Source organism: Pelobates fuscus, chromosome 2 (assembly GCF_036172605.1).
Source record: "Pelobates fuscus isolate aPelFus1 chromosome 2, aPelFus1.pri, whole genome shotgun sequence".
Taxonomy (NCBI): Eukaryota; Metazoa; Chordata; class Amphibia; order Anura; family Pelobatidae; genus Pelobates; species Pelobates fuscus.
The window spans coordinates 328,110,255-328,137,481 of record NC_086318.1 but is presented as its reverse complement, the minus strand read 5'-3'; the positions used below and the strand labels follow the sequence as shown (position 1 = coordinate 328,137,481).

The 27,227-nt window shown below is 40.3% G+C and overlaps 1 protein-coding gene across 2 annotated transcripts; it reads left to right on the top strand.

Moving 5' to 3' along the window:
- The first annotated feature begins 6,948 nt into the window (after positions 1 to 6,948).
- LOC134587284 (desmin-like) lies at positions 6,949 to 26,798 on the top strand. Of its 2 annotated transcripts, none has more exons than XM_063443557.1 (11): positions 6,949 to 7,227; positions 14,196 to 14,337; positions 14,625 to 14,774; positions 16,566 to 16,685; positions 20,309 to 20,404; positions 20,529 to 20,663; positions 21,076 to 21,186; positions 23,757 to 23,867; positions 24,651 to 24,775; positions 26,308 to 26,448; positions 26,568 to 26,798. In XM_063443557.1, exons 1-11 carry the CDS (start codon positions 7,031 to 7,033, stop codon positions 26,572 to 26,574), a joined length of 1,335 nt encoding a protein of 444 aa, XP_063299627.1. In that variant the 5' UTR covers positions 6,949 to 7,030; the 3' UTR covers positions 26,575 to 26,798. The 2 variants fall into 2 exon arrangements, with proteins under 2 accessions (XP_063299627.1, XP_063299628.1); XM_063443558.1 differs by having other exon boundaries at positions 6,950 to 7,227; positions 26,571 to 26,798.
- The last annotated feature ends 429 nt before the right edge of the window (positions 26,799 to 27,227 follow it).

Here is a 27,227-nt window from a genome sequence, read left to right as displayed (position 1 = left end):
TGTGTGTTAGTGTGTGTGTTAGTGTTAGTGTGTGTGTTAGTGTTACTGTTAGTGTTAGTGTGTGTGTTAGTGTTATTGTGTGTGTTAGTGTTACTGTGTGTATTAGTGTTACTGTGAGTGTTAGTTTGTGTGTTAGTGTTACTGTTAGTGTTATTGTGTGTGTTAGTGTGTGTGTTAGTGTGTGTGTTACTGTGAGTGTTATTGTGTGTGTTAGTGTTACTGTGAGTGTTAGTGTGTGTGTTAGTGTTACTGTGTGTGTTACTGTTACTGTGAGTGTTAGTGTGTGTGTTACTGTGTGTGTTAGTGTTACTGTGAGTGTTAGTGTGTGTGTTAGTGTGAGTGTCAGTGAGTGTGTCTGTTGAGTGTGTGTCTGCTAGTGAGTGTCTGTGAGTGTGTTACTGTGTGTGTCTGTTACTGAGTGTGTTTGTGTTAGTGAGTCTGTTTGATGTTTATTAGTGAGTGTGTGTTTGTCAGTGAGTGTGTATGTATGTCTGTCGCTGAGTGTGTCTCTGTCAGTAAATGTGTGTGTCTGTTAGCTAGTGTGTATGCGTCTGTTCGTTAGAGTGTGTGTGTGTCTTCAGCACTTACCTTTCTCCAGCGCCGGACTCCCTTGGTGCTGGGGATCCCTCCGCCTCTCAGCTCCGAATGCGCATGCATGGCAAGAGCCGTGCGCACATTCAAACTGCCCATAGGAAAGCATTACTCAATGCTTTCCTATGGATGTTCAGTGTCTTAGAATCGCGAAAGCTCCTCTAGCGGATGTCAGTGATACAGCAACTAGAGGCTGGATTAACCCTCAGTGAAACATATCACTTTCAGCTGCAGGGTTAAAACTAGAGGGACCTGAAACCCAGACCACTTCATTAAGCTGATGTGATCTGGGTGTCTGTAGTGGTCCTTTAAGTGTGTGTGCATCTGCATGCACTGGTGTACATACCGCGGTCGCAGCCCTGCAACCCCTGCGACCAGGTGCCCGCCTCCATGTGTTGCGGCCCCGGCCTGCGCAGAGTAAGCGTGCGGGGGGGGGGGGCACAAATAAATTTTCGCACCGGGGCCCCATAGGTCATGTGTACGCCACTGCCACAGCCGCTTCACTTGGTATGTCAGAGGAGTTATTTACATATCCGTTTGATGAAATGAGTGATGCACAACCATTATTGCCAGAGGATGTAGATAACAGGGATATGTCTCAAGCAGGCAGCATTACACACATGGACGTACGGTGTGATGATGATGATGTTGTACCCGCTGCTGCTTCATTTGCTGAGTTGTCAGATACAAGTGAAGCGGTTGATGATGACGATGCGTCCCTGGATGTCACGTGGTTGCCCGCTCGGCAAGAAGAAGAACAGGGCGAAAGTTCAGATGGGGAGACAGAGAGGAGGAGGAGGAGACGAGTTGGAAGCAGGGGGAGGTTGTCGCAAGGAGCTAGTGGCACAGTCAAACAGCATGAATCGGCACCCGGGGTCAGCCCGACAGCACGCCAATCTGGTGTGTCCACCACCAGAATGCCGTCATTGCAGAGCTCAGCAGTGTGGCATTTTTTTGTGTGTCTGCCTCTGATAACAGCGATGCCATTTGCAACCTGTGCCAAAAGAAACTGAGTCGTGGGAAGTCCAACACCCACCTAGGTACAACTGCTTTGCGTAGGCACATGATCGCACATCACAAACGCCTATGGGATCAACACATGAGTACAAGCAGCACACAAACTCAAAGCCGCCATCCTCCTCCTGGTCCAGCATCTTCAGCCACGTCAACCACTGCTGTCCTCCTTGCCCCCTCTCAACCATCCGCCACTCCGTCTCTCGCCTTGAGCAGTTCCCGCTCATCTGCCCACAGTCAGGTGTCTGTCAAGGACATGTTTGAGCGTAAGAAGCCAATGTCAGAAAGTCACCCCCTTGCCCAGCGTCTGACAGCTGGCTTGTCTGAACTATTAGCCCGCCAGCTTTTACTATACAAGCTGGTGGAGTATGAGGCGTTCAAAAAATTTGTGGCTATTGGGATACCGCAGTGGAAGGTACCCGGACGAAATTTCTTTGCACAAAAGGCAATCCCCAACCTGTACTCGATTGTGCAAAAGGAAGTACAGGTTGGGGATTGCCTTTTGTGTTGGGGCAAGGGTCCATCTGACCACTGATACCTGGTCTGCAAAGCATGGTCAGGGCAGGTATATCACCTACACTGCGCATTGGGTAAACCTGCTGACGGCTGCCAAGCATGGAATGCGTGGCTCTGCAGAGGAGTTGGTGACTCCTCTACTCATCCTACTCCATCCTCTTCCATAACCTCCTCGGCTGAGTCCTCTTCTGCTGCTGCGTCTTGCTCCACATAAACGGCACCCCCCCAGCTCCCCAGGTACTATTCCACAGACCGGATACGGCAGTGTCACGCCGTCTTGGGTTTGACTTGCTTGAAAGCAGAGAGTCACACCGGACAAGCACTCCTGTCCGCCCTGAACGCACAGGTGGAAAAGTGGCTGACTCCGCAGCAACTGGATATCGGCAAAGTGGTTTGTGACAACGGAACAAATTTGTTGGCGGCATTGAAGTTGGGTAAGTTGACACATGTGCCGTGCATGGCACATGTGTGTAATCTGATCGTACAATGCTTTGTGCATAAGTACACAGGCTTACAGGATGTCCTGAGCAGGCCAGGAAGGTGTGTGGCCATTTCAGGTGTTCCTACACGGCCATAGCACACTTTGCAGATATCAGAAACAGAAACAACATGCCAGTGAGGCGCTTGATTTGCGACAGCCCGACACGTTGGAATTCAACACTCCTAATGTTCGACCGCCTGCTCCAACAAGAAAAAGCTGTTAATGATAATGAATATTTGTATGACCGGGGTGCTAAGACAGCCTCTGGAGAGCTGGGAATTTTTTTACCACGTTATTGGACGCTCATGCGCAATGCCTGTAGGCTCATGCGTCCTTTTGAGGAGGTGACAAACCTAGTCAGTCGCACCGAAGGCACCATCAGCGACATCATACCATTTGTTTTCTTCCTGGAGCGTGCCCTGTGAAGAGTGCTGGATCAGGTCGTAGATGAGCGTGAAGAGGAAGAGTTGTGGTCACCATCACCACCAGAAACAGCCTTATCAGCATCGCTTGCTAGACCTGCGGCAACGCTGGAAGAGGATTGTGAGGAAGAGGAGTCAGAGGAGGAATGTGGCTTTGAGGAGGAGGAGGAGGAGGAGGAGGAAGACCAACCACAACAGGCATCCCAGGGTGCTCGATGTCACCTATCTGGTACCCGTGGTGTTGTACTGGCTGGGGGGAAGAACATACCTTCATTGAGATCACTGAGGAGGAGGAATGGGAAATGAGTAGCTCGGCATCCAACCTTGTGCAAATGGGGTCTTTCATGCTGTCGTGCCTGTTGAGGGACCCTCGTATAAAAAGGCTGAATGAGAACGACCTGTACTGGATGTCCACGCTACTAGACCCCCGGTATAAGCAGAAAGTGGCGGAAATGTTACCAAATTACAACAAGTCGGAAATGATGCAGCATTTGCAAAATAAATTAAAAGGTATGCTTTACACAGCGTATAAGGGTGATGTCACAGCACAATGGGAATCTAACAGGGAAAGAGGTGAAAGTCATCCTCCTCCTCCCACGACCACGCCGGCAAGGACAGGACGCTTTAAAGATGTGTTGTTGATGGAGGGCATGCAGAGCTTTTTAAGTCCTACGCATCGCCACAGCCCTTCGGGATCCACCCTCAGAGAACGACTCGACCGACAGTTAGCAGACTACTTCGCCTTAACTGCAGATATCGACTCTCTGAGGAGCGATGAACCCCTTGACTACTGGGTGTGCAGGCTTGACCTGTGGCCTGAGCTATCCCAATTTGCGATAGAACTTCTGGCCTGCCCCGCTTCAAGTGTCCTGTCAGAAAGGACCTTCAGTGCAGCAGGAGGTATTGTCACTGAGAAGAGAAGTCGCCTAGGTCAAAAAAGTCTAGATTACCTCACCTTTATTAAAATGAATGAGGGATGGATCCCGAAGGGACTGACAGTGGGCGATACATTCGACTAAAAAAGGCCTGATGAGATGAGCTGCCTTGGGCTAAAAATGGTCCACACGCTGTTGTATTTTAGCTCTGAATGCCGGTTGACTTGCGTGACTTATCTGCCACCAACTAGGGTTCAAGCCGCAATGTTTTAGGGCACTTTCTGCCTGGGAAACAAGCATCAATACCTAATTTTTCAGGCATGTGTATATGCCTAATTTTTCAAGCCTCTGGTGCTGCACTGTGGCTTCAAAAACCAAACCAAAAAAAAGGCACATAACAGGGATTAAACTGATAGGAATAGTACTACTTAACACACCACTCCTATCTGGTGGCACATTAGAGTGCACGCGCAGTGCCCCAAATTTGAAGTAGGAGGACCGACCAAGCATCTTTTTCCATCTCCCGCTTCCTAAAATCGATGCCATATACACGTCCCCTGATAGGGCGCCAGCTCGTTATTCTCTTGGGCACCAGCTCGTTATTCTCTTTTTCACTTCACTAGGGACACTTTACTGCACTATGGGCACTTAGACCCACTCTTTGTCTTGCACAGTGTTATTCCTAGCCAGCATCTGTGATGGGAAATCAGGAAGTCATCTAAACGTTTAGATTGAGCTTTAGCTTAGAACACCCTTGAAGGTGTTTAAGGAGATTAGGGCTAGTTTAGAGGATTCTTCTTAGACCTCTCTGAGTCTTTATAGCCCTTCTACCTATCCAGCATTTCTGGAAACTAGCTAAGAGAAAGGGTGGCTGTGTGTCTGTGATACATTTAACTTTATATCACCTTATTGACACTTTATCACTCCGGTCTCCATACTCTCTGCCTATACCCATCTATTTAGAGGGAATTTCCTTGCCCCTGTCAATATTATATAATAGGTAATAGTATTACCATTATTACACAATTAGCCACTATAGGGGGATGAGTATAGTATCCCTTTGTTATTTATAAATGATTCAATAAAGACTTTTGTCCATTACTCAATTTACTTTAACAAAGGGTACTAACCACGGTATTAGGGAGCATTACTCTGCTTTCCCTTTCTCCCTCTATTATACACCTATGCTCACTAGGATTTGTAGGTATCACTTTATTATAGTTGTCTAACCTTTTCCTATGCCAGTTTTAGATCTCCTTCTTGGGAGATTTATTATTTTTTCAGTTTATTAGCATACTTTCGGGGACCCTTGGTGTTGTACGTGGCTGGGTGGAGGAAGAGACCTTCAAGTAGGTCCCCCCCCCATTGTGATTTATGGCCCCCACCCACCGCGCAGGGGTGGGGGCCGGGGGGGGAGGACAGTAGCCCCCCCCCCCCCTTATCCTTATTTACTGAATATTCCCCTGTATAACAATGTTTGGCATTTAGTGAATATTCCCTATTCTGCTCTGTGTCAGTGTGTATCAGGGGCTCTGAAGACAGGTGTCAATCCATATCTGCCAAGTGACCCTATGTAGGGGGAACAGTCTCTATTCTGCTCTGTGTCAGTGTGTATCATTGTCTCTGAGGACAGGTGTCAATCCATATCTGCCAAGTGACCCTATGTAGGGGGAACAGTCTCTATTCTGCTCTGTGTCAGTGTGTATCATGGTCTCTGAGGACAGGTGTCAATCCATTTCTGCCAAGTGACCCTATGTAGGGGGAACAGTCCCTATTCTGCTCTGTGTCAGTGTGTATCAGGGACTCTGAGGACAGGTGTCAATCCATATCTGCCAAGTGACCCTATGTAGGGGGAACAGTCCCTATTCTGCTCTGTGTCAGTGTGTATCAGGGTCTCTGAGGACAGGTGTCAATCCATATGTCAAGGTGTCAATATGTCATATGTCAGGTGTCAATCCATATCCATTGTGATTTAGGAATGTTAGGTGATTTATGCCCTTTATAGATTAAAACCAGACTCTGCATCAACTGTGTAATTTTCCATGGGAGTTTTGCCATGGATCCCCCTCCGGCATGCCACAGTCCAGGTGTTAGTCCCCTTGAAACAACTTTTCCATCACTAATGTGGCCAGAAAGAGTCCCTGTGGGTTTTAAAATTCGCCTGCCCATTGAAGTCAATGGCGGTTCGCCCGGTTCGCCGGTTCGCGAACGTTTGCGGAAGTTCGCGTCCGCCGTTCGCGAACTGAAAATGTTGTGTTCGCGACATCACTAGTTGAAAGTATGCATTTGGATTTTTGGAGTAAATGAGATTGAGTAACTCAAATCTGTCATCATATCTGGGCATACACAAAGCAACACAGTATGATGAAGTAAATACCATAAGTGTCCTGTGAATAATATGATTTAGATTAGACAGTTTAGAATTCAGAGATGTCTACCTTTTTGTATTTTAGAATACTAAATGACTCACTGGAAGCTGGTGAATTCTCTCCCTGGAATTAGATATACATATTTTAAATTGTTATAATTTTAGCAAGCATTTACTATCTCCCAGTGTGGGCCATCACTGTCAATAGATTCTAGCTCATCTTTCTTCTAGATAATGTCTAAACCCTATCTCCACCACCCCCATCCTATCCTAATTTCCCTCCATCTACATTCCAAGACTAAGATGGAATTCCACTAATTGTAATTTGCATGACATACTTTAATATCTCCTACGAGTGAGGCACTAATGCAGAGTAATGCCAGCTAACAGAGGGGTTAACTATTCAGGAATAATTGTCATTTTTATGCAGCTGATGGCCGCAGACTTCCAATTACATCTCATTAGATGAGAAGATGCATATGCTGTTTGGTTCATTTTTTCCATTATTTTCAAGCGTTGTACGCCTGGGCTGTTAGATCAGCTTGAATGCATTGCAAGATGCCAGGCACCCATCCCTTCTCTGCCTGGGAATTTCTCCTCTCCCCGTGATTTTGACACCCAGGAGTGAATGAAGGGTGTGTGAGCTCCCCTTAGCAGGCACATTCCTGCGGAGCTCTGTACTCTATAAGAAGGACCAGGGAAGGTCCTGACTCCAGCGACCTAGACCTTCAGCACCAAGAACAGCTCCCAGCTCCCAGCCAGCATGTGTATCAGCCCGGACAGGATCTCCTCTTACCGCCGCTACTTCGATGAGTCCAGCAGCATTTCGGAGGTGAGGGTGAGGGTAAGCAGCCCTTCCCCTCCCAGGAACAGGAGGTCAGCCAGCTACAGCAGGGGGGCACGTGAGGAGCACACTGTCATATCCAAGAGGACAGCCTCAGCCACACGTAGACCCCGCAGGTAAAAGAGAGAGAGAGAGAGAGAGAGAGAGAGAGAGAGAGAGAGAGAGAGTGTGCTCCTATCATACTCAGCCAGAAGTAATTGGAGGTGTAGTCCATGCAGAACGTTGAGCTTCAGAATGTACGCAACTCCTATCACACTCAGCCAGAAGTTGGAGAACTGGCCGTGATGGGAGTTGTAGTCCATGCAGAAAGTTGAGCATCAGAATGTGTCGATTCACCTACATCACGTGTTCTACATAATGTAGTGTGGAGTAGTGTTGAGAAATAAATTATAAGGGTGATATGAAGATAGTATAGCACCTGGAGACTGAATTTGATGATTTATAGATAGACAGACAAGCCTATTGTAGGTAGATAGGTAGGGTGACAATCTGGGATGTATTCTGTTTGATACAGTGATCAGCTTGCACAATGCAGTGGTGGTATACAGGTATATAATATTCACTTGAGAAACCTGTGAGTGAGTTGGACTTTGCTAATCAATGTATGTGTGCAAGTAACTTTGAGAGGAGGCACTGGCATTCATAAGCAAATGGTCCTGTCGGCTCATACACCAAGTTTATGGAAATATCTGGGGTTTAATCACTAAGCAGTAAGTTGTAGATGTGTAAAAAAATATTTGCAAAATTTAGAACTAAAAAAAAAGGTGGAGTAAAACTTTTCAAAACTTGCTTAACCCCTTAAGGACCAAACTTCTGGAATAAAAGGTGATCATGACATGTCACACATGTCATGTGTCCTTAAGGGGTTAACATGGAGGGCACAGTGTCAGAGCTGAAACTGAACCAGCATAAATAAAACCAAAGAAATACAACAGGGAGCTCACCCAAAAACCCTAATCCCTTCAGAGTCTTAAACCATAAAGCACAACAAATAATGAGGAACACAGCCTATAAAATAGGTAATATGTATTACATACGTACTACAATAAACACAATGCCAATTTCCAAATGCAAAGCAACTTAGCCACTTACAAAGTAACCATATTAAAAAAAAATACTTATGAAGTAAAAGAAGAACAAAGTAAGACAATTATAAACATGCAACAAAATATATAACAGTCAAAAATAACAAACCTCATGAAAAGAGAAAAGAAAAGGGCAGATTACATACCAAGAATAGATGGACAAAACGACGTGAGAAGGAGAGGATATCACATGTTGTTGTATGTCTATATGAGTTGTATTCCTCATTACTTGTCTCTAATATTGTCTGTTCAGGAATTACCGAATAGGAAACTTTAAGAGTTATGAGAGTTACGCAAAGTTGAGGAATCGTCATGGCATGTCATGGTTTCCATGGTGATTGCTCCACTATTAGAACGTTTGCCCATAATTGCACTTTATAGATAATCCTCTTACAAACTGCTAAACTGCCTGGTAGCCGTAATAGAGCATGTCAATGGGATATAGTGTTAAACTAGAGAATTATAGATTACGTCGGTTTGGTTGAAGAGGGATTACTTTTACTTAAAGTGTGTTAATGACGATTGTGGTTTGGCAGCAATATTGGGATGGTGTGTGTATCACACGGGGGTTGTATCACATGGAGGGGTGGGAGAGATTAATTATGAATTAATTATTTTGTAACACCAATAATATTTACAATAAATGATTTTAATAATAAGTGTTTAATTTGATGATACCTTGCTTTCCTTTCTTTCTTTCTATCTATCACAGTCTACTTCCAGTAGATTGTAAAGTAGATTTGTTCATGTTTTCTTAATCTGTTTCAAAGATCAAATAAGAAAAGTGCTGTTTCCTGTTTAATTAAAACATACCTGGACTGATATGTTATTCTTTTGACTTTTTGGGTATTTCATTTTTTATTAGGCTCCAGATGTCATACCTTTAGACTATATTAGTCATTGGATGTATGGTTAGTTATGGTAATCTAAATTCTACAAGTCTGTTATGAGTTAAAAAACAAAAAAAACAAACAAACACAGTGTCAATATAAAGTTATTGGATTTATTATTAAGACCTGTCATGCCATAGAAATGAAGGGAGATTTACTTCTAACTAGTGTATGAGTCTGGGCCTACAAACCATGCTTCATATTTTATTGTCTCATTTTAGACTGCACTTCTTGTTACTTGGGATTTATTTACTAAAAAAGTGATGTGTTGGCACCCACAGCAAAAACAGGCCTTGCACAGCCAATGGCTGTGTAGACACACACACAGACACACACATACACACACACATACTCTCTCTCTCTCTCTCTCTCTCTCTCTCTCTCTCTCTCTCTCTCTCTCTCTCTCTCTCTCTCTCTGTCTCTCATAAATGGGTTCTCATTTGATCCTGGTCAGTGAGAATCTGGCTGAGGATAGTTGGAGTTAAAATATACACTTGATGGAATGGCACGATGAGGCAACAACTTGCTAAACAGCTTATGTAGAATTTAGTACAATCAAATTCAACCTGTGATTGGCTGAGCCTAATAAGAATTTTAGTTTAATGAGGTTTATATAACAAGTTACAATTTTAATGGACACATAAATATCAATACTTAAAAAAACACTATAACTAGTGCAGCCCTAAAATATATATATATATATATATATTTGTTCAACGCAAATCCATAGATCTCAATAAAATCACCCATCATATGAGAAGCTTGTGTCTAGACAATGCCCAGTACTAACAATATAGTACGTGCATCTAACTAAGTGCCAGTTATGTAGCCAATAAAAGGCTAATAAAAGATTTTAGAAATAATTGTGCAACTTTAAATATATGTGTGTTTTTTTTGTGGAGGGGCTGGGGGTGGGGGTTCCTTGCTGCAATTAATTCTTCATTAAATATGTGTATGGATTTATTGATATAGCGTTTCCCTTTAAGTTGAAAAAAAAATTCAAATTAGTCAAAAACTTTTTTACCATTTCACACAACTAAAGAGATTAGGGCAGATCATATATAAAATGCAGAAGTATGATATTTCTCATGGCTTATTGTCACAACATGCTAGGCTTAATCTCATTAACATTACTTCAGTGGTAGAGATCTTGGTGCTTAATGTAATAATCACTCATTCTCCTGGATTTTAAGCTCCTTAGAACAGGGCCTTATCACTTATTTTCTTTGTCAACATTATTTTTTTTAAGTCAGTTACTTATTGTATGATTGTAAACTGCTCAGAAAAAAATGTTGACGTTATATGAAAATAATAATAATAATAATAATTATTATTATTATTATTATTATTATTATTATATTAAAAATAATCTTGAAGGTAGTTAACGTTTCGGCATAATTATCCAAGATCATTAGCAGTGAACAACTATATGATTATGCATTAACCAGTTATGTGTGGTAAAGTAAATGGCAACATTTAGACTAAAATAACAAACTGAGACTGTAGCTGAGTTTGTATAAATTTTCTAAATTAGCTATTTTATCCTAAAGTTTGCTCTATTGTTTTTGCTACCATACCATGTAATGTTAAGCACACAATTCTGTCCTTTTATCATTTACACATGCTTACAAGAAATATTGTATTTAAATTTCAATTATTTCACATAAAACCACTTGAAGCACATTAATTCCTGAATGAAGATAATGTATCATTTAAAACTCAAAGAATGTGTTTATAGAGTGGTCTGATTTACTATATACTGAAAATATTGCACATCGCTACAAGTTACACCATATACCAAAAAAAAACAAACAAAAAAAAACTCCCAGGCATCTCATATCTAAACATTTTCATCTGTAATAATGTGTTATCTGTGATTGATATAATAATATATTTTGTGTAGTATTATTTAGGATATACCATATATGTAATATATTTGGTATTGAATTATCTCGGAATAGTTTAATATATAGTATAATCGTATAATATTTTATAGGCTACTGTATTATCTGATATATATATATATATATATATATATATATATATAATTTTTTTTTCTCTAATAAATAGATATTTTGGAATATTATATTATCTTTGATAATTTGCTACACCTGACATATACGGTGTGTGTGTATGTGACGATATTTCATAGCCCAACTTACATGTTACATGTGTCGTATTATATATCTGTACTATAAACCATCTATTCTATATCTGTGACGTAGTGTCACCTGTGACGTGGTAGTTACATGTTATGTGTAAAGTAGTGTTTTCGGTGTTACAGTTACATCTTGTGTATATTATATTATATTATGTAGTTTTGATATGGCTCACCTCTTATCTGTGATTTCTTTACGTGGTGTATGTAATAAAGTATTAATGCTGATACACCTTTATGTTGTATGTGACAGATGAGTTATCTGTAATATAGCCTAACTCTTAGCTGCGATACACTTACTGTCTCTTTAATTCAGTATATTTCCAGAATATTACCAAATGGACAATGCTTGCAGCCTATCTCTCCCCATTCTGGAGTGACAATAGAAGGCATTTTTTAGGACAATGTATATAGAATTCAACCTATTTCTTCATATTGTTAATTCCGTGTTTAAAGACATAATGTCACAATATGGATAATAAATTGTGTCATTCCTAGGGTCTCTCATAGTCTTTCAGTCGGTAACGTTTGCAGATAATGTTCTCTCTTAGGGATTTATTCACTAAACAGAGAAATGTGTCTAATTAATATATAGTCCCATTTTGCTTATCAGAACAAATTTTACACCATGCAAAAAAAATAAAAAAATGAAACAACTTAATCTCAGCCTATGATTCTTTGTATTTTGACAATTGGAATCTAAGGTGTACAGGTCCCTTGTGAGTTATTCTTAATTCCCAGTTAATAATTTAGTTAATATATTTCAACTGCAACATCTATATAATATGATTTTAATTCATGTGGTTTTCAACAGATGTCAATGTTCACTCTTGAAGAGATAGCTAATAATGTATTCATGGTATGAGAAATATAAGCTCTTAAAATACCCGAATGACAAAAGCTGATAACATAAAAATATAGATTTATTTACACACACACACACACACACCTAAGCCCTTTTCCCCCAAATATATTCTCAATTCGCTTTTGTAGTGAATGGGGTTTAATTGACGTTACTTATAAGAGTGATTTAACAATAGTTGTTAATTTATACCTTATTCAAACAATGAAATCTCTGTGATTGATGATAACAACTAGTAAAGGTTTATTATCATCGCAGATTGAACAAGTACAAATTGCATTTTATTTATGTTTGCATTTATTTTTTTATTATGTTATTTTCATGTTTGTGAACTGTGAAGTTTTAATGACTAAGGAATTTCCTTTTTTATTTATAGATATATTTAATACCATTTATTTTTATTGCGATATTTGATGTGGAATTTAGTATCAACTTCTTAGAATCAGTTACTAGCAATCGATAACATTCTGGTCGCACGGTACAATTGATCCTTAGGTTTGTAGCGAACGAGCAAAACGAATCCGACGATTTTTCGTGGTCACGCAGATAAATAATAACAATTTATTTACAATTTATTTTGTAACTGCAAGGCAGTTTAATGGGATATTTTTAATGTCTGTCTGAGATGTCGCCTTTATCTCGAACATACATTTTCTTAGAATAACAAGAGACAAAATATGAAACAATTTCTGCTTTATTCATTTTATTTTAAATATATATTTCGTTTATTAAACACGACTATTCATTTAATTAAAAAGAAAAATAATAGAAAAATGGAACTGATAAAGTGGTATACACTAGATAAAACCTAAAATGTACCCATTTCGAATTTCTTTTTTTTATATAGTTATTTTCACCGGGTTGGTTTTAGCGTTAGTTCATAAAATGTAATTAAAACCTAAATATTTGCATTCACGTTTCTGTCAATGTGCATGTGCATTTTTATTTTTTAAACATTTTTTTATTTTTTGAACATTTTTTTATTTTTTGAGCATTTTTTTATTTTTTGAACATTTTTTTATTTTTTGTAAGCGATCTATGCTTTCATATTTAAAAAAAAACATGTAAATATAGCAGGTTATTAACGCAAATGCTACATATTTAACTATTTAACTGTCATTTAATCATTTAACTCCTTAAGGACCAAACTTCTGGAATAAAAGGGAATCATGACATGTCACACATGCCATGTGTCCTTAAGGGGTTAAATATCTGACGTTCCATCACTGTGTGTATATATATAAAAATATATATAAATGGGACTATATAGTATATATATATATATATATATATATATATATATATATATATTGTGCCACTTACTATTTACGCAAATATATATATATATATATATTTGCGTAAGTAGTAAGTGGCACAATAGATAGATAGATAGATAGATAGTCCCATTTTGCTTATCAGATATAATAGAATATAGCTCCCAATGCACTCTCCACATCAACTGATTTGGTTAGGACCATATACCTGACAGAGTGAGCTGAACATAACAAAAAGGTCACACTGTCTGGAAACAATATCTTTGAGGCCTTAACCTTGTCAGTATCTCAAGCCAATACCTGATAGGCTACCAAAGCATCCATCATTATTATACATCGACATATATCCCATTCATATGCTACATGTGCAGTTACCAGGAATAGAAATTACTTGGCCAGTATTTTCACCCCGTGACCTAAATAATGTAAAGAAAAGTATAAACACTGTTTGGTTTATTTTTTAATTTTATAAAATAGAACAGATCTTTTTAATGAAATATTACTGGACTGGAATATATCCACCAATACAGTCATCTGTCACTGTGGTGAGAATGTACCCAACCCTTCATTAGGTGAGGGACCTATTTTAAAAACAGAGACTAGAACTGGTTAACCCTCTTGGTGCCAGAGACTTTCACGTTCAATGTCCCAGGACCCGATGAGTTAACAGAAACTCCTTTAGGTTAACGATAATACTGCTGGGCTAGATCGTGTAAGTACATAGCTACTAATGACTTTAGTACAATGATCAAGGTTTATACTGCATATTATTACTGTTACCATAGTAAGGATTCTATCTCTCCCCCTGTCCCCAGTATGGTGGCTTCGGGTTTTGCGCTCCCTGCGGTGGATCTAGAGACAGCCAGTGCAGCCAATCAGGAGTTCCTCAGCTCCAGGTGCAGCGAGAAAAAGGAGATGGTGGTCCTAAACGACAGGTTAACTAAGTACATCGAGAGGGTTAGTATTCACAGCGTGTTCTTAGTGTTAACTCTTTAACTGCCCATGGATATATTACATTAATGTTATGGAATTGTTTCATACATGGTAAGGTACATTCTAACCTTTATCTATGGCTAGTATTGGTTTTCAGTAACCCTATAAGGGCTAGTTAAATATGGAATGTGTTTTCCCACCCAGCTGAAATATCAAGAGATAAGATTTGTTTCCTGGCACAGACTATTAAATACAATGCTAGACAATTCTATTATAGTCCCAGTCAAGCTGATGGAGAGTGGGTTTTCCAGGTGAGAGATCTGGAGCAGGAGAATGCCACCGTGCAGGTGGAGCTAGAAGCTCTTCGCAGTCGAAGCGTTGGGCCTTCCGCGCTCAGGGCCTTGTATGAGGAGCAACTGCGGGACCTGCGCAGAGAGGCGGAACAAGCCAAATTTCAAAGGGTAAAGTAATGATCTATCTATCTATCTATCTATCTATCTATCTATCTATCTATCTATCTATCTATCACTCTCTCTATCTATCTCGCTATCATCTATCTATCTATATATCTATCTATTTATCTATCTATCTATCCATCCATCCATCCATCTATCTGTCTGTCTGTCTGTCTGTCTGTCTGTCTGTCTATTTATATATCTACCTAATCACACAGCTACCCATCTTGTCACACCCCATAGTCACCCTGCAGTCAGTCACATAACACCTCCAAACCAATAAGAATTTCCAACCCAGCCACCCACTATCTCATTTATCTCTCTAGGCACATTCACCCAGGGCTGCACACACATACCACACATTGTAGCTGGAGTATATGCGATACTAGCTGTACATTAATATATAATATAAGGTGTGTGGACTAAATTACGCACAACCACAAGGGTCCCCTTTTGAAATATGGCACCTGTGTTCTGAAAAACTCAGCTTTATTGTTGCCTTTCTATAAAGTATCTGGATCTCTTCATATCCCACCCCCATCCACCATTATTTCCCCCCCACCCCAATCTTGTCTATTAACCTTCCACCGTATAGATCTGTTACAGAAGAGTGTTAGCCTTTTAACCTTCATTCTGTCCAGGGTGAAGATCCAGATATTATTTAGGTGTTAAAAGCCTGCGTGAAGTCGGTTTATATGATTGTTGGACCACATGTCACTGAATATCTCCTCAAATGCCCGCACAGTTTAGTACATGAGCACAATGCACATGGAAGGCAAGCTGGGTAACGCTTTGTTTGCTATACAGGGTCCAGTCTGTTATTAAGGAACAGATGTTCACAGAGAAACAGTATTTCACCAAGTCTTCTAACTGTCATGGTGCTCAGAGTCCCTGGGCGGTCTCTTGACATTAATAAATGGGAATCCAATGTCCCTACTATGGGCTGATTGCTGGTACCATGTTTATGGACTGTGGCGGGTTAGTAGTTTAGCACTCTTACTGCAGACATTATTAGTGAATGTTTGTATCAGGCTATGCTATAGTTACATTTGTATCTCAGTCTTAAATTGGAACGAATCATTAAACATCCAATGAATATCAGCTCAAAATAAGAAGTGTTATTACATTTGCTAATTTAAATAATTTAATGAAAACATACAGCATACAAATCGACATTTGTTTATACGAGTTAACTCATGTGTTCTAAATGTGAGTGTAAGTATCCAGTCTCCTAATTTCGTTCCATTTAATGCACTGTACAGATAGGTGAATAGTTAACGTGATCACATGATCTCTCCATCCTTCTCACTCTCTAGAGATCTATCGATGTGTATATGTCAGTCTGAATCCCCAGTTCAGATATTTATTCATTTAATTATTTTATTTATTTATGCACATACATATATGTTATATACAGATATCCATTCATAGAACTTTCTCTCTCTCTCTCTCTCTCTCTCTCTCTCTCTCCCCCTCTCTCCCTGTCCCTCTCTCTGTCTCTCTGTGTGTGTCTCTCTCCTTTCAGTATTTCTGTATCTCCTGCATGTCTATGAATATTAAAGTGAAATGTATTTTCTTTATCTCTTCAGTACTTTCCCTCCCTCCATTTTCCATGTTTCATCCTTGTTTTCTCCTTTTCAGCTCTCCTTCCCCTCTCTCCGCCACCCCTTACATGCTGGATGTCTCTCTCTGTAACCTATCTCTCTCTCCCATGTTCCTTGCTCCCCCTCCCCCCAGTAGTTGTGGTGTGTGTTGGAGGGGCGCTGTGTGCAGTTGACCAGGCTGTTTATTTAACAGGATGTAGCAGTAGCTGCCAAAACATCAGCGTCTGACCAGCTCAGCTCCATAAAGAAACGCTATGAAGAGGCTGTGGAAGGCAGGAAAAAGGCTGAAGGGGACGTTGAAGCTTTCCGCCCTGTAAGGAGCTTTGTATATAATGCCCGGGCACATTGTCTGCAGTCTGACTCTGTATATCACAGACCATGTGTATTAACTCTCTGAGTGCCGGCAGTCTGACTCTGTATATCACAGTGCCATGTGTATTAACCCTCTGAGTGCCGGCAGTCTGACTCTGTATATCACAGACCATGTGTATTGACCCTCTGAGTGCCGGCTGTCTGACTGTATATCACAGTGCCATGTGTATTAACCCTCTGAGTGCCGGCAGTCTGACTCTGTATATCACAGACCATGTGTATTAACCCTCTGAGTGCCGGCAGTCTGACTGTATATCACAGTGCCATGTGTATTAACTCTCTGAGTGCCGGCAGTCTGACTGTACATCACAGTGCCATGTACATTAACCCTCTGAGTGCCGGCAGTCTGACTCTGTATATCACAGACCATGTAACTCTCTGAGTGCCGGCAGTCTGACTCTGTATATCACAGTGCCATGTGTATTAACCCTCTGAGTGCCGGCAGTCTGACTCTGTATATCACAGACCATGTGTATTAACCCTCTGAGTGCCGGCAGTCTGACTGTATATCACAGTGCCATGTGTATTAACTCTCTGAGTGCCGGCAGTCTGACTGTACATCACAGTGCCATGTACATTAACCCTCTGAGTGCCGGCAGTCTGACTCTGTATATCACAGACCATGTAACTCTCTGAGTGCCGGAAGTCTGACTCTGTATATCACAGTGCCATGTGTATTAACTCTCTGAGTGCCGGCAGTCTGACTCTGTATATCACAGTGCCATGTGTATTAACTCTCTGAGGGCCGGCAGTCTGACTCTGTATATCACAGACAATGTTGTGTATTGACTCTTCGAGTGCCGGCAGTCATATCACAGTGCCACATATAATAGCTCTCTGAGTGCCAGACCATGCCATTCTAGCCTTAACGGGGCCATCCTCTCAATTCACTGCATTGCACTCTTATATGAGATCTGATATAGCAATGCAATTAAAGATTGCAGGAGTTTATCATTTAGGAAATATTTCATTACTGCCATTCACGTCCAGGGTTAATTGGACCCTAGTAACCCCAGGCTATAACTGCATGGCTTTCTTCAAAAATAATACACAGTGCAGATAAATGTTTAGTGATAATTAGTTAGCACCTTCCTGCTCTTTTCACACTGAGCTGCCTCCGAGACACATGCCATAGGCATATTTTAACAGGGCAGTATTTGGATCCCTCCTAAAATTGTTAAAGGATGTCACAGAACAATAAGGGCTCCAGGAACCATTCCCTATAATCAGATTAGAGTGAAGAACTATAGCTCACTTTGTCAGGGTTTGATAACTTCACTTTGTAGCCAAAATAGTTACGTTCTACATTGTATCAATAGGGCACAGAACCCTAAAATTATCTGGTACATGGGCTTTTATGCAGTTACACTGTTACTTTGGTAATGGGGAATAGGAGGAGGGAGCAATATTAATGTATACATATCTGGATTCTACCAATCCGAGTTTGAGTCAAAATTCTGAATTATTTAAGTGTATCACTGTTCAAACTGATTGGGTTACCAATACAACTTTAGCTTAATGAAGCAGTTTTTGTGTATAGATCATGTCACTGCATTCTCACTGCTCAATCCTCTGCCATTTAGGAGTTAAATCACTTTGTTTATGAACCCTAGTCACACCTCCCTCCTTCGTAAAGAGTCATCTACAGTTTATCCTTCTTTTATTGGGAGTTCTGTTTAATTGAGATTTCCTTACCCCCTGCAAGAGCCTCTTAGTTAAATCACTTTGTTTCTGTTTATGCAGCCCTAGCCACACCTCCCCTGGCTATGATTGACAGAGCCTGCACGAAAAAAAACTGGTTTCACTTTCAAACAGATGTAATTTACCTTAAAGGACCACTCTAGTGCCAGGAAAGCATACTCGTTTTCCTGGCACTAGAGTGCCCTGAGAGTGCCCCCACCCTCAGGGACCCCCTCCCGCCCGGCTCTGGAAAGGGGAAAGGGGTTAAATCTTACCTTTTTCCAGCGCTGGGCGGAGAGATCTCCTCCTGCTCTCCTCCTCCGATCCTCCTCTTCTACTCCCCGTCGGCTGAATGCGCACGCGCGGCAAGAGCTGCGCGCGCATTCAGCCGGTCACATAGGAAAGCATTCATAATGCTTTCCTATGGACGCTGGCGTGCTCTCACTGTGAAAATCACAGTGAGAAGCATGCAAGCGCCTCTAGCGGCTGTCAATGAGACAGCCACTAGAGGACATAGGGGGAAGGCTTAACCCATTCATAAACATAGCAGTTTCTCTGAAACTGCTATGTTTATGAAAAAATGGGTTAACCCTAGAAGGACCTGGCACCCAGACCACCTCATTAAGCTGAAGTGGTCTGGGTGCCTAGAGTGGTCCTTTAACCCCTTAAGGACACATGACATGTGTGACATGTCATGATTCCCTTTTATTCCAGAAGTTTGGTCCTTAAGGGGTTAAATAATTGTATCTCAATCTCTAAATTGAACTTTAATCACATACAGGAGGCTCTTGCAGGGTCCAGTAAGCTATTAACATAGCAGGGGATTAGAAAATCTTAATTAAACAGAACTTGCAATAAAGAAAGCCTAAATAGGGCTCTCTTTACAGGAAGTGTTTATGGAAGGCTGTGTAAGTCACATGCAGGGAGGTGTGACTAGGGTTTATAAACAACTCCTAAATGGCAGAGGATTGAGCAGTGAGGCTGCAGGGGCATGTTCTATACACCAAAACTGCTTCATTAAGCTAAAGTTGTTCAGGTGACTATAGTGTCCCTTTAAGTTGATTTTACAGAAAAAGAGATACAATTGTTTAAGGTAAATTACATCTAATTGAAAATGAAATAATTTTTTTTCATGCAGGCTATGTTAATCAGAGCCAGGGTAGGTGACTTAATGCCTAAATTTCAGATAATTAAGCAGTAAAACTTGAGAAGCATGACCTATACACTAAAACGGCTTCATTAAGCTAAAGTGTTTAGGTGACAATAGTGTTCATTTAATACTTACGTTATTATAATATCCATTAGAAAATATGGCTAGTATATGGTAAATTATGGTTAAACAGTACACCGTTTGTTGATACTTACTATGTCTACCTATGCAGATGAACTATTGTAAATGACCATATTTTTATTGTTAAGGTGACTGGCATTAATTTTGCACACAAACTGCACATGCATCAGGTGTCAGTCAACAGGACTTTGAAAAGTCTAATCTACACTAATTTAACACCTTCACGACCGTTGACATGCTTGAACTGTAAACCCTGGTAGCAAGGGATTTACCTAACCCTGACCCAGAAGGGGTTAAATTGTTATTCTTATCATGGCAGAACAATGGTAATAATAAAAATAACTAAGATTAAGAAGGAATCATAATGGTATACATGCATGGTATGTCTTAAAAACAAAATGCTAGTTTGTCAATATATGCGATATATGTGTCTATACAGTGATAACTCCTCCCCCTGCTAGCTGTTGTTCACTGTAACTCCTACCAAGCTCAGCCAGGGTCTGGCTAGCTAACCTTTGTAGGATTTACAGTGGGCAGCAACCATTTTTGCCCAGCAGACTTTGAGTGGCACTGACTTGCTGTGTTGTTTGCAGGATGTGGATAATGTCACAGCAGGACGAATATCGCTGGAGAAAAGACTGGAGACCCTGGAAGCAGAGATTGCCTTCCTACAGAGGGTTCATGGTGAGGTAAAGTGAGCATTCATCGCCTGCTCAGTGTACCAAACATCTCCCATGTGGCTGGCTGGCTGGCTAACTGCATGCAGTGTGCTTCCCACTATATACCCTGTGCATCTTGTATCTGTCAATTCAGGAGATTGAAGAACTGATGAAGCAGATCTACAGTATGAGCGCATCCTGTGATCTCTCCTTCTCCATCCCAGACTTTGCTGCTGCTCTAAGGGACATACAGACAGAATATGAAGAAATTGCAGCCAAAAACCTGCAGGTTAAAATTAGAGCTCATCCTGTTTGGGGAACATTGAATTAGATGTCAGTTGCTGCTACTTAACAAATATTCCTGGCAACATATAAAAAGAAAAAGCCTTGTTTATTATACATATATATGCTAAATCAGAATGTTGCCATTGGACATCTGTGACAATTCACATAGCCTGATGCCTACAGAAAAGGGATTACTTAAAACATAGACTGATTTTAACCCTTCCAGTGCCAGCCTAGGGAAAGAGAGTGGCTATGTTGGCACCTGCAGGGCTAATTGCCCTGGTTCTAGCAGTCAAGTCATATGCTCAACTTGGGGTAGGGTTCATTAATTAGTTTGGTGTTCTACATACCTTAATGAACCTTGGTTTTAAGAGATCTGACATTCATCATTTGCATTCCACTTCTTACCCCCTTAGGAGATGCAGGAATGGTACAGCAGCAAATTTGTTGACTTCAATCAGGCATCTACACAGCAAGCAGAACACGTGAGACATTACCGAGCAGACATGGCCAACTACAAGAGAAATGTAAGTTGGTTTGTGATGAGCCCCCAGAGCCCCTCTCTGTCACTTTGCATGGAGCCAGAGCTGGGATTACACTAACACAGGGGATGTGACTGGCGTCTGGGCTGCTCTGTGCTCAGAGTCTCGGGGCTAAAGTTGGGATGTCTTATGTTTGGGGTATAAATGCATGATAAGGATGGTCGTACCTCGCTGTGTAGAAGAGGGCTGTACAGTACTGCATTTTACAGCTTTTGGCTGTTTGTCATTGGGGTTGTAGTAGCTAGCAGAAGAGACAGGCCTTCCTGTTTTGTTTAGTTTATCAACATGTAAAAACTACAGAATGCTATTATCTTTTAGACTTATGTCCATGATAATTTCACCTGAACTTCAACAGGCTAAGTAAATCCATTTTAGCAGCTTTTTATTAAGTGTTTCCAAAACATAGCAAAAAAAAAAAACATTATACCAAACAACATACACTGATCAGCAACAACATTAAAACCAATGACAGGTCAAGTGAATAACTTTGATTATATTGTTTCCATGGCACATGTTAACAATATAACATTTGGCAGCAACTGAATAGTCAGTTCTTGAATTTCATATGTTAGATGCAGGAAAAATGGGCAAGCGAAAAGATCTCAGTGACTTTGATAAGGGCTAAGTAGTGTTAGCTAGAGAATATAAAAAATGGCAAGTCTTGTGGGGTGTTCCTGATATTCAGTAGTAAGTACCGACCAAAGTGGTGCAAGGAAGGCTCATTGATGCAGGTGGAGTAAATGCTAGCCCATCTGGTCCAATCACACAGAAGAGCTACTGTAGCAGAAATTGCCGAAAAACTTAATTGTTATTATTATACAGTGCATCAGTCTGGGCATCGCAGTTTGATGTGTAGCCACAGACTAGCCAGAGTGCCCATGAATACCGTTGTCCACTGCTGAAAGCGTATTTATTGGGGATATGGGCAATAGAACTAGACCATAAAGCAATAGTAGAAAGCTGCCTGGGCTGATGAATCCCTTTTTCTTTTAAATCAGGTGGATGATAGGGGGCATGTGCATAATTTACCCGGGGAAGAGATGGTAACAGGATGCACTGTGGGAAGAAGGCAGGCTGGCGGAGACAATGTTGTGCTCTGGGCAATGCTTTGAAACCTTGGGTCCTGACATTCATGTGGATGTCACTTTGACACGTACCACCTACCTAGACATTGTTCAGGACCAAACACACCCGTTCATTGCAATAGCAGTGGGCTCTTTAAGCAGCATAATGCACCCTGCCACATTGCAGAAATTATTCAGGAATGGTTTGAGGAACATGACAAAGCGTTCCAGGTGTTGCTTTGGCCGCAAAAAAATCCCCAGATCACCATCCAATTGAGCATCATTTCCCGAGGGCTGCACTGTTCCTGTGGATCTCGCTTCCCTCCTCCATTAGATGCTCACCCAGTCTCCACTCCTTCAAAAAATCATTAAAAACCCACTTCTTCATAAAATCACTTAAACTGTTAATAGCTCCCGACTGATTCCTCTTCTGCAACTGTCACTAGTCTAATACTATCCTTCCCTTTTGTGTCATTTTACCCCACTCACTCTAGCATGTAAGCTCATTGAGCAGGGCCCTCAACCCCTCTGTTCCTGTGTGTCCAACTTGTCTGGTTACAACTAGATGTCTGTTTGTCCACCCATTGTAAAGCGCTGCGGAATTTGATGGTGCTATATAAAAACCATAATAATAATAATAATAAAAACAATAATCTGTGGGATGTGCTGGAACAACAAATCTGATCCATGGACGCCCCACCTTGCAACTTGCAGTACTTAAAGTACCTGCTGATAATGTCTTGGTGCCAAATACCACGGTACATGTTGGGTTGTGGTGTCAATGCCTGGACACATCAGCGCTGTTTGGACACCATGAGCGAAATCAACATGATATTAAGCAGGTGGTTTTAATGTTGTGTATGATCACCCAAAAGAGTTATTGACAAGTCATATGAGACTGTTCACGAAGCTAAAAAGTTGGGTGAATTGACAAGAAATTTGGACGGTTTAGGCTAAAACACTTGAATTGGAATGTAGATGAGCTAATTAATTTTTCCGACTTGAAAATTTTGGTTTAACATTTTTAATTTCCTTTTCCGTTTTCATTTCTTTACTATTCATTGCACATTATTACGATGAAGTAATTCAGCAATTCAGTCAATCTTTTTATATAGTGCTAGGTTCTATTACAAGAGCTACAGTTAACCATGATAACTGAAATCACAGTTCTCCCATTGACAAATATGGGAAAACTAAGCACAAATCTTTTAATTACTTTTCATACCAACATTTTATTATTTTTCCATAATAAACTCATCAATCAATATTAATATCCCAAAGTGCCTTATTGGGTTTCAATGTATAAGGGACTGTGACTAACTCAAAAGGTTAAAACAGTAGGGAAGTTATATATGAATAAACTTTGGTAAAAAAAAAAAAGTTCCATTGCATAGGTTTCCAAATGGACTGCTGACCTCCAATTAGTTCCCAATACTAACTGGACTGGTGTAAAGTAAGAGTTTATTTGTATTGTATTGTATTGTTTTGTAGATTAAATGCAAAGAATGTGAGCTTGAATCAATGAAGAACAGAAATGCAGCATTGGAAGCACAGGTTAAGGAAATGCAAGAAAAGTACAGAAATGAGATAAATGAGTTACATGTAAGTAAATATACTTTCAGATTCCTCTGCTAGTTTCCTCTGCTAGTTTGTAATATCCATTATTGTTAGAACTATCTGCTATGTTTACATTTAGTATTGTCTCCACTAGATCTCTTGATAGTAATAATGTATACAGGTACTCCTCACTTACCGACCAGGTTACGTTCCTACGTTCCTCGGTAAGTGAGGAGTTAAAGGGAAAATTTCCCCGAACATAGATGAACGCACCAGAGCAGTTAATCCCTTTAATCCATGTTCAGGGAAATTTCCAAGAACATAGACAAACGCAGCACAGCAGGGAATCCCTCTAATTCCCACGACGGCTCGCACTTACCACCGAGCCGTCGTAAAACAGGTAGGTCTCAAAACGAGGAACACCTATATATCAGACCATATGCAGTTATAAACAAAATTACTTTTATTTAGGACAAATGATTGATTCTGCAATGTTTCCACCCGTATTTTTGACCCTTCATATGCTTTTTTTTATGCTGAGATTCTTGTAATAAACAAGCTTTAGAATTTTGTCAGTTTACTTTACATCTATTACTTGTCCTAGAAGTCTGGGGAAAAACATTCCCGATATGTTGGTTTTTTTTTGCCTCCCATGGTCAGTTAAAGAAACACGCCAAACGCTATAGCCAATACAAAATGCTGTTGTGATTATGGTGCCAGGAGTTCCCTGGCGGCCTCCAATATAAATCTTATCAATATAAACAGTTAAGAACAGTTTGACCTCTTCCTGGATTATATAATAAACAATGATGTTTTCTAACTTTGCAGGAAAGAATACGTGAACTGGAAGAGAAGCTAAAAGCATTTAAGGAGAAAATTGCTCTTCATCTAAGAGAATATCAGGACTTACTAAGTGTGAAGATGGCTTTGGATATTGAGATAGTCACATACAGGTTTGAGCTGGGGGTTGTCATATCTCTGTACTTTCAGGGTTCATTGACAAATGTCTGATTTTTTACTGAAGTCTAAGGTTCAAAGGGGGAATGGGTAGGCAATCTCTAAGATTTGCACAGGGTCTATCCAGAAAGATCTCACTTGGTACCATCTTGAAATATTCAATATGGCTATTAACTGAAAGCAAGCTGGCAATTCAGCTTCAGATTTACTTGATTCCAACTGAGTAGGATGCCCAGCTTGTTCAATATTCCTGATGACCATGATCTGACCAACTATATATAATCAAAACATCTGCTAATACCACTAAGAGAAATAATATAGGGTTTGTATAAAATATCCAACAGAATTTTCTAAAAACCGGGAGATAGGACTCAGTATATTTCCTATGTGCTTTAGGTTGTATGTTAATATTAATATCCCCCATTCCTCTTGTTAAACTGGATAATTACCTGGGCTTCCTCCTATTCTCTCACTTATGAGGGAAAGTACAAGTGTAATAAATGGAACCGGTTAAAGGAACACTGTAGGCAGCTTCATCTCATTGAAGTGGTTATAGTGTCTTGATTCCCCTGGTGCTGTCCTTCCATTCAGCATTAAATAGTTTTTAATGATTTAATGTTGAAGAAGAGTCCACAGCAAACCATCCCCTCTGTGCTGCTTGGGCTGAGCAGCAATGGGCAGCTGTGATTAGCAGATGGTGTCAGCTGTCCACATTCAGCCTATCACATTGCCATTGCAGGTATGAATCAGTATGGCTACAAAGAAGTGTCAAATCTCTCCCTTCATTCAGGCTAAAACTGCTTGAAAATGGTTTAACACTGAATGGAGGGACAGTGCCAGAGACTACAGGCACTATAACAATTAAATAAGATGAAATGGTTAAAGTGCCTACAGCATCTCTTCAAATTTTGTAGGAATCTCCAGAACAGTTTTCAACCAGACAGTAATGTTTTGAACATAAATTAACGTAGGGCTAAACCGATGCCGTCTGGCCCAACTTTACCTAATGAACAGTGGAATGGGAAGGTCTTACATAAGAATGCCTAAGTTCCCCGCTATTCATTCAACCTCAAGTTTAGGTACACAAAACACATTCCTGTCCTCATATATAGGCTGGTGAGATCGGCCCATTCAATAATACAGAGTCCCCAAGCATCACTTTTTAAAGGGAGTCTACACTATTGTCTAAATACCAAAATGCATAGTTTCAGAGGTATGACCAACCACACCTGCACTCATATTGGCAATGATAAGTCAGGTGTTAGCGTAGTCCATCATTTTGTGTTAAAAGAGAAACAAGAGCTGTTACTTAAAAAAAGATATGCAATTTGATGACAACACTTTTCATGGTTGAATGTGCTTTTTGTTTTAAGAAATTCTTAATTTTACTATTTTCTTTGAAATGCAGAGCAATAAAATCCAAAAAGTTTGCTGATTTTGTACATAAACATTTCCATTTGACAGTGATTCTCTTTGGAAGCTATTATAATCCATGTCCATATGATTTATTTTTTTTATGTGTTTGCAGGAAACTCATAGAAGGGGAAGACTCTAGAATTGGTACATCTGTATGTGGAATAAATTCACAGAGTGCATTGGTGACAGGAATGCAAGTGAGCTCTACAGAAAGCATCTCTACTCGCCAACAGAAGACAACTGTCCACCTTAGGTATAAATCTTTAACAGTGAACTTGTAGTTTTAGAATGGTGTCTAATAGTTGAGTTTCTATGTATCAGCCCTAATTGTTAATTCCTTTTATACTACAAAATACTTTTTCATTCCAAAAGCAGATAATCTGGTGAAGAGGACATACCTGGGGACTGTATGAGTCTCTCTAAGTGATGTGGGCTGTTTGCTTCGAAAGTGAGCTAGATGACCGGTCTAGGAAAGATCCTGATCATTGGCTGCGCAATTGCTAGCTGGGGAGCCCACAGAACGTAAAATGGATCCAAATATCGCTTTGCGTAATCATATATTAACATAATCATAGCTTGCTGAATAAAGTTTTTGAGCATTAATGTTTGTTACAGTTATTACTTATTAATTCTTCATTTACTTGAGTAAGCTATAAAATTGTATTAAAGGGACACTCTTGACACATCACCTCACTGAATTTGTTATAGAGTCTGAAGTCTTCTGGTGCTGCCCCTCTATTCAGTGTTAAACCATTTTTGAACAGTTAATCACTGAATAATGGTCCCTTGCCACAGCCCCGAACTTTACCGGAGGTAGTCAAGGATTACATATTTTTATCTAGCCATACCAAGTCATACCAGCAACGGGCACTGTGATAGGCTGAAAGCTTGCACTTTCACCAAAATTAAATGGAGTTTCACCTAAAGTGGCCATTGGTGGCCCATAGGTCCATAACAATGGAAAAATTTTATTTTTGTCCAAAGTACAACAAACAGTTAGGACACACCATTGACGTGTTTCATACTGCTCAT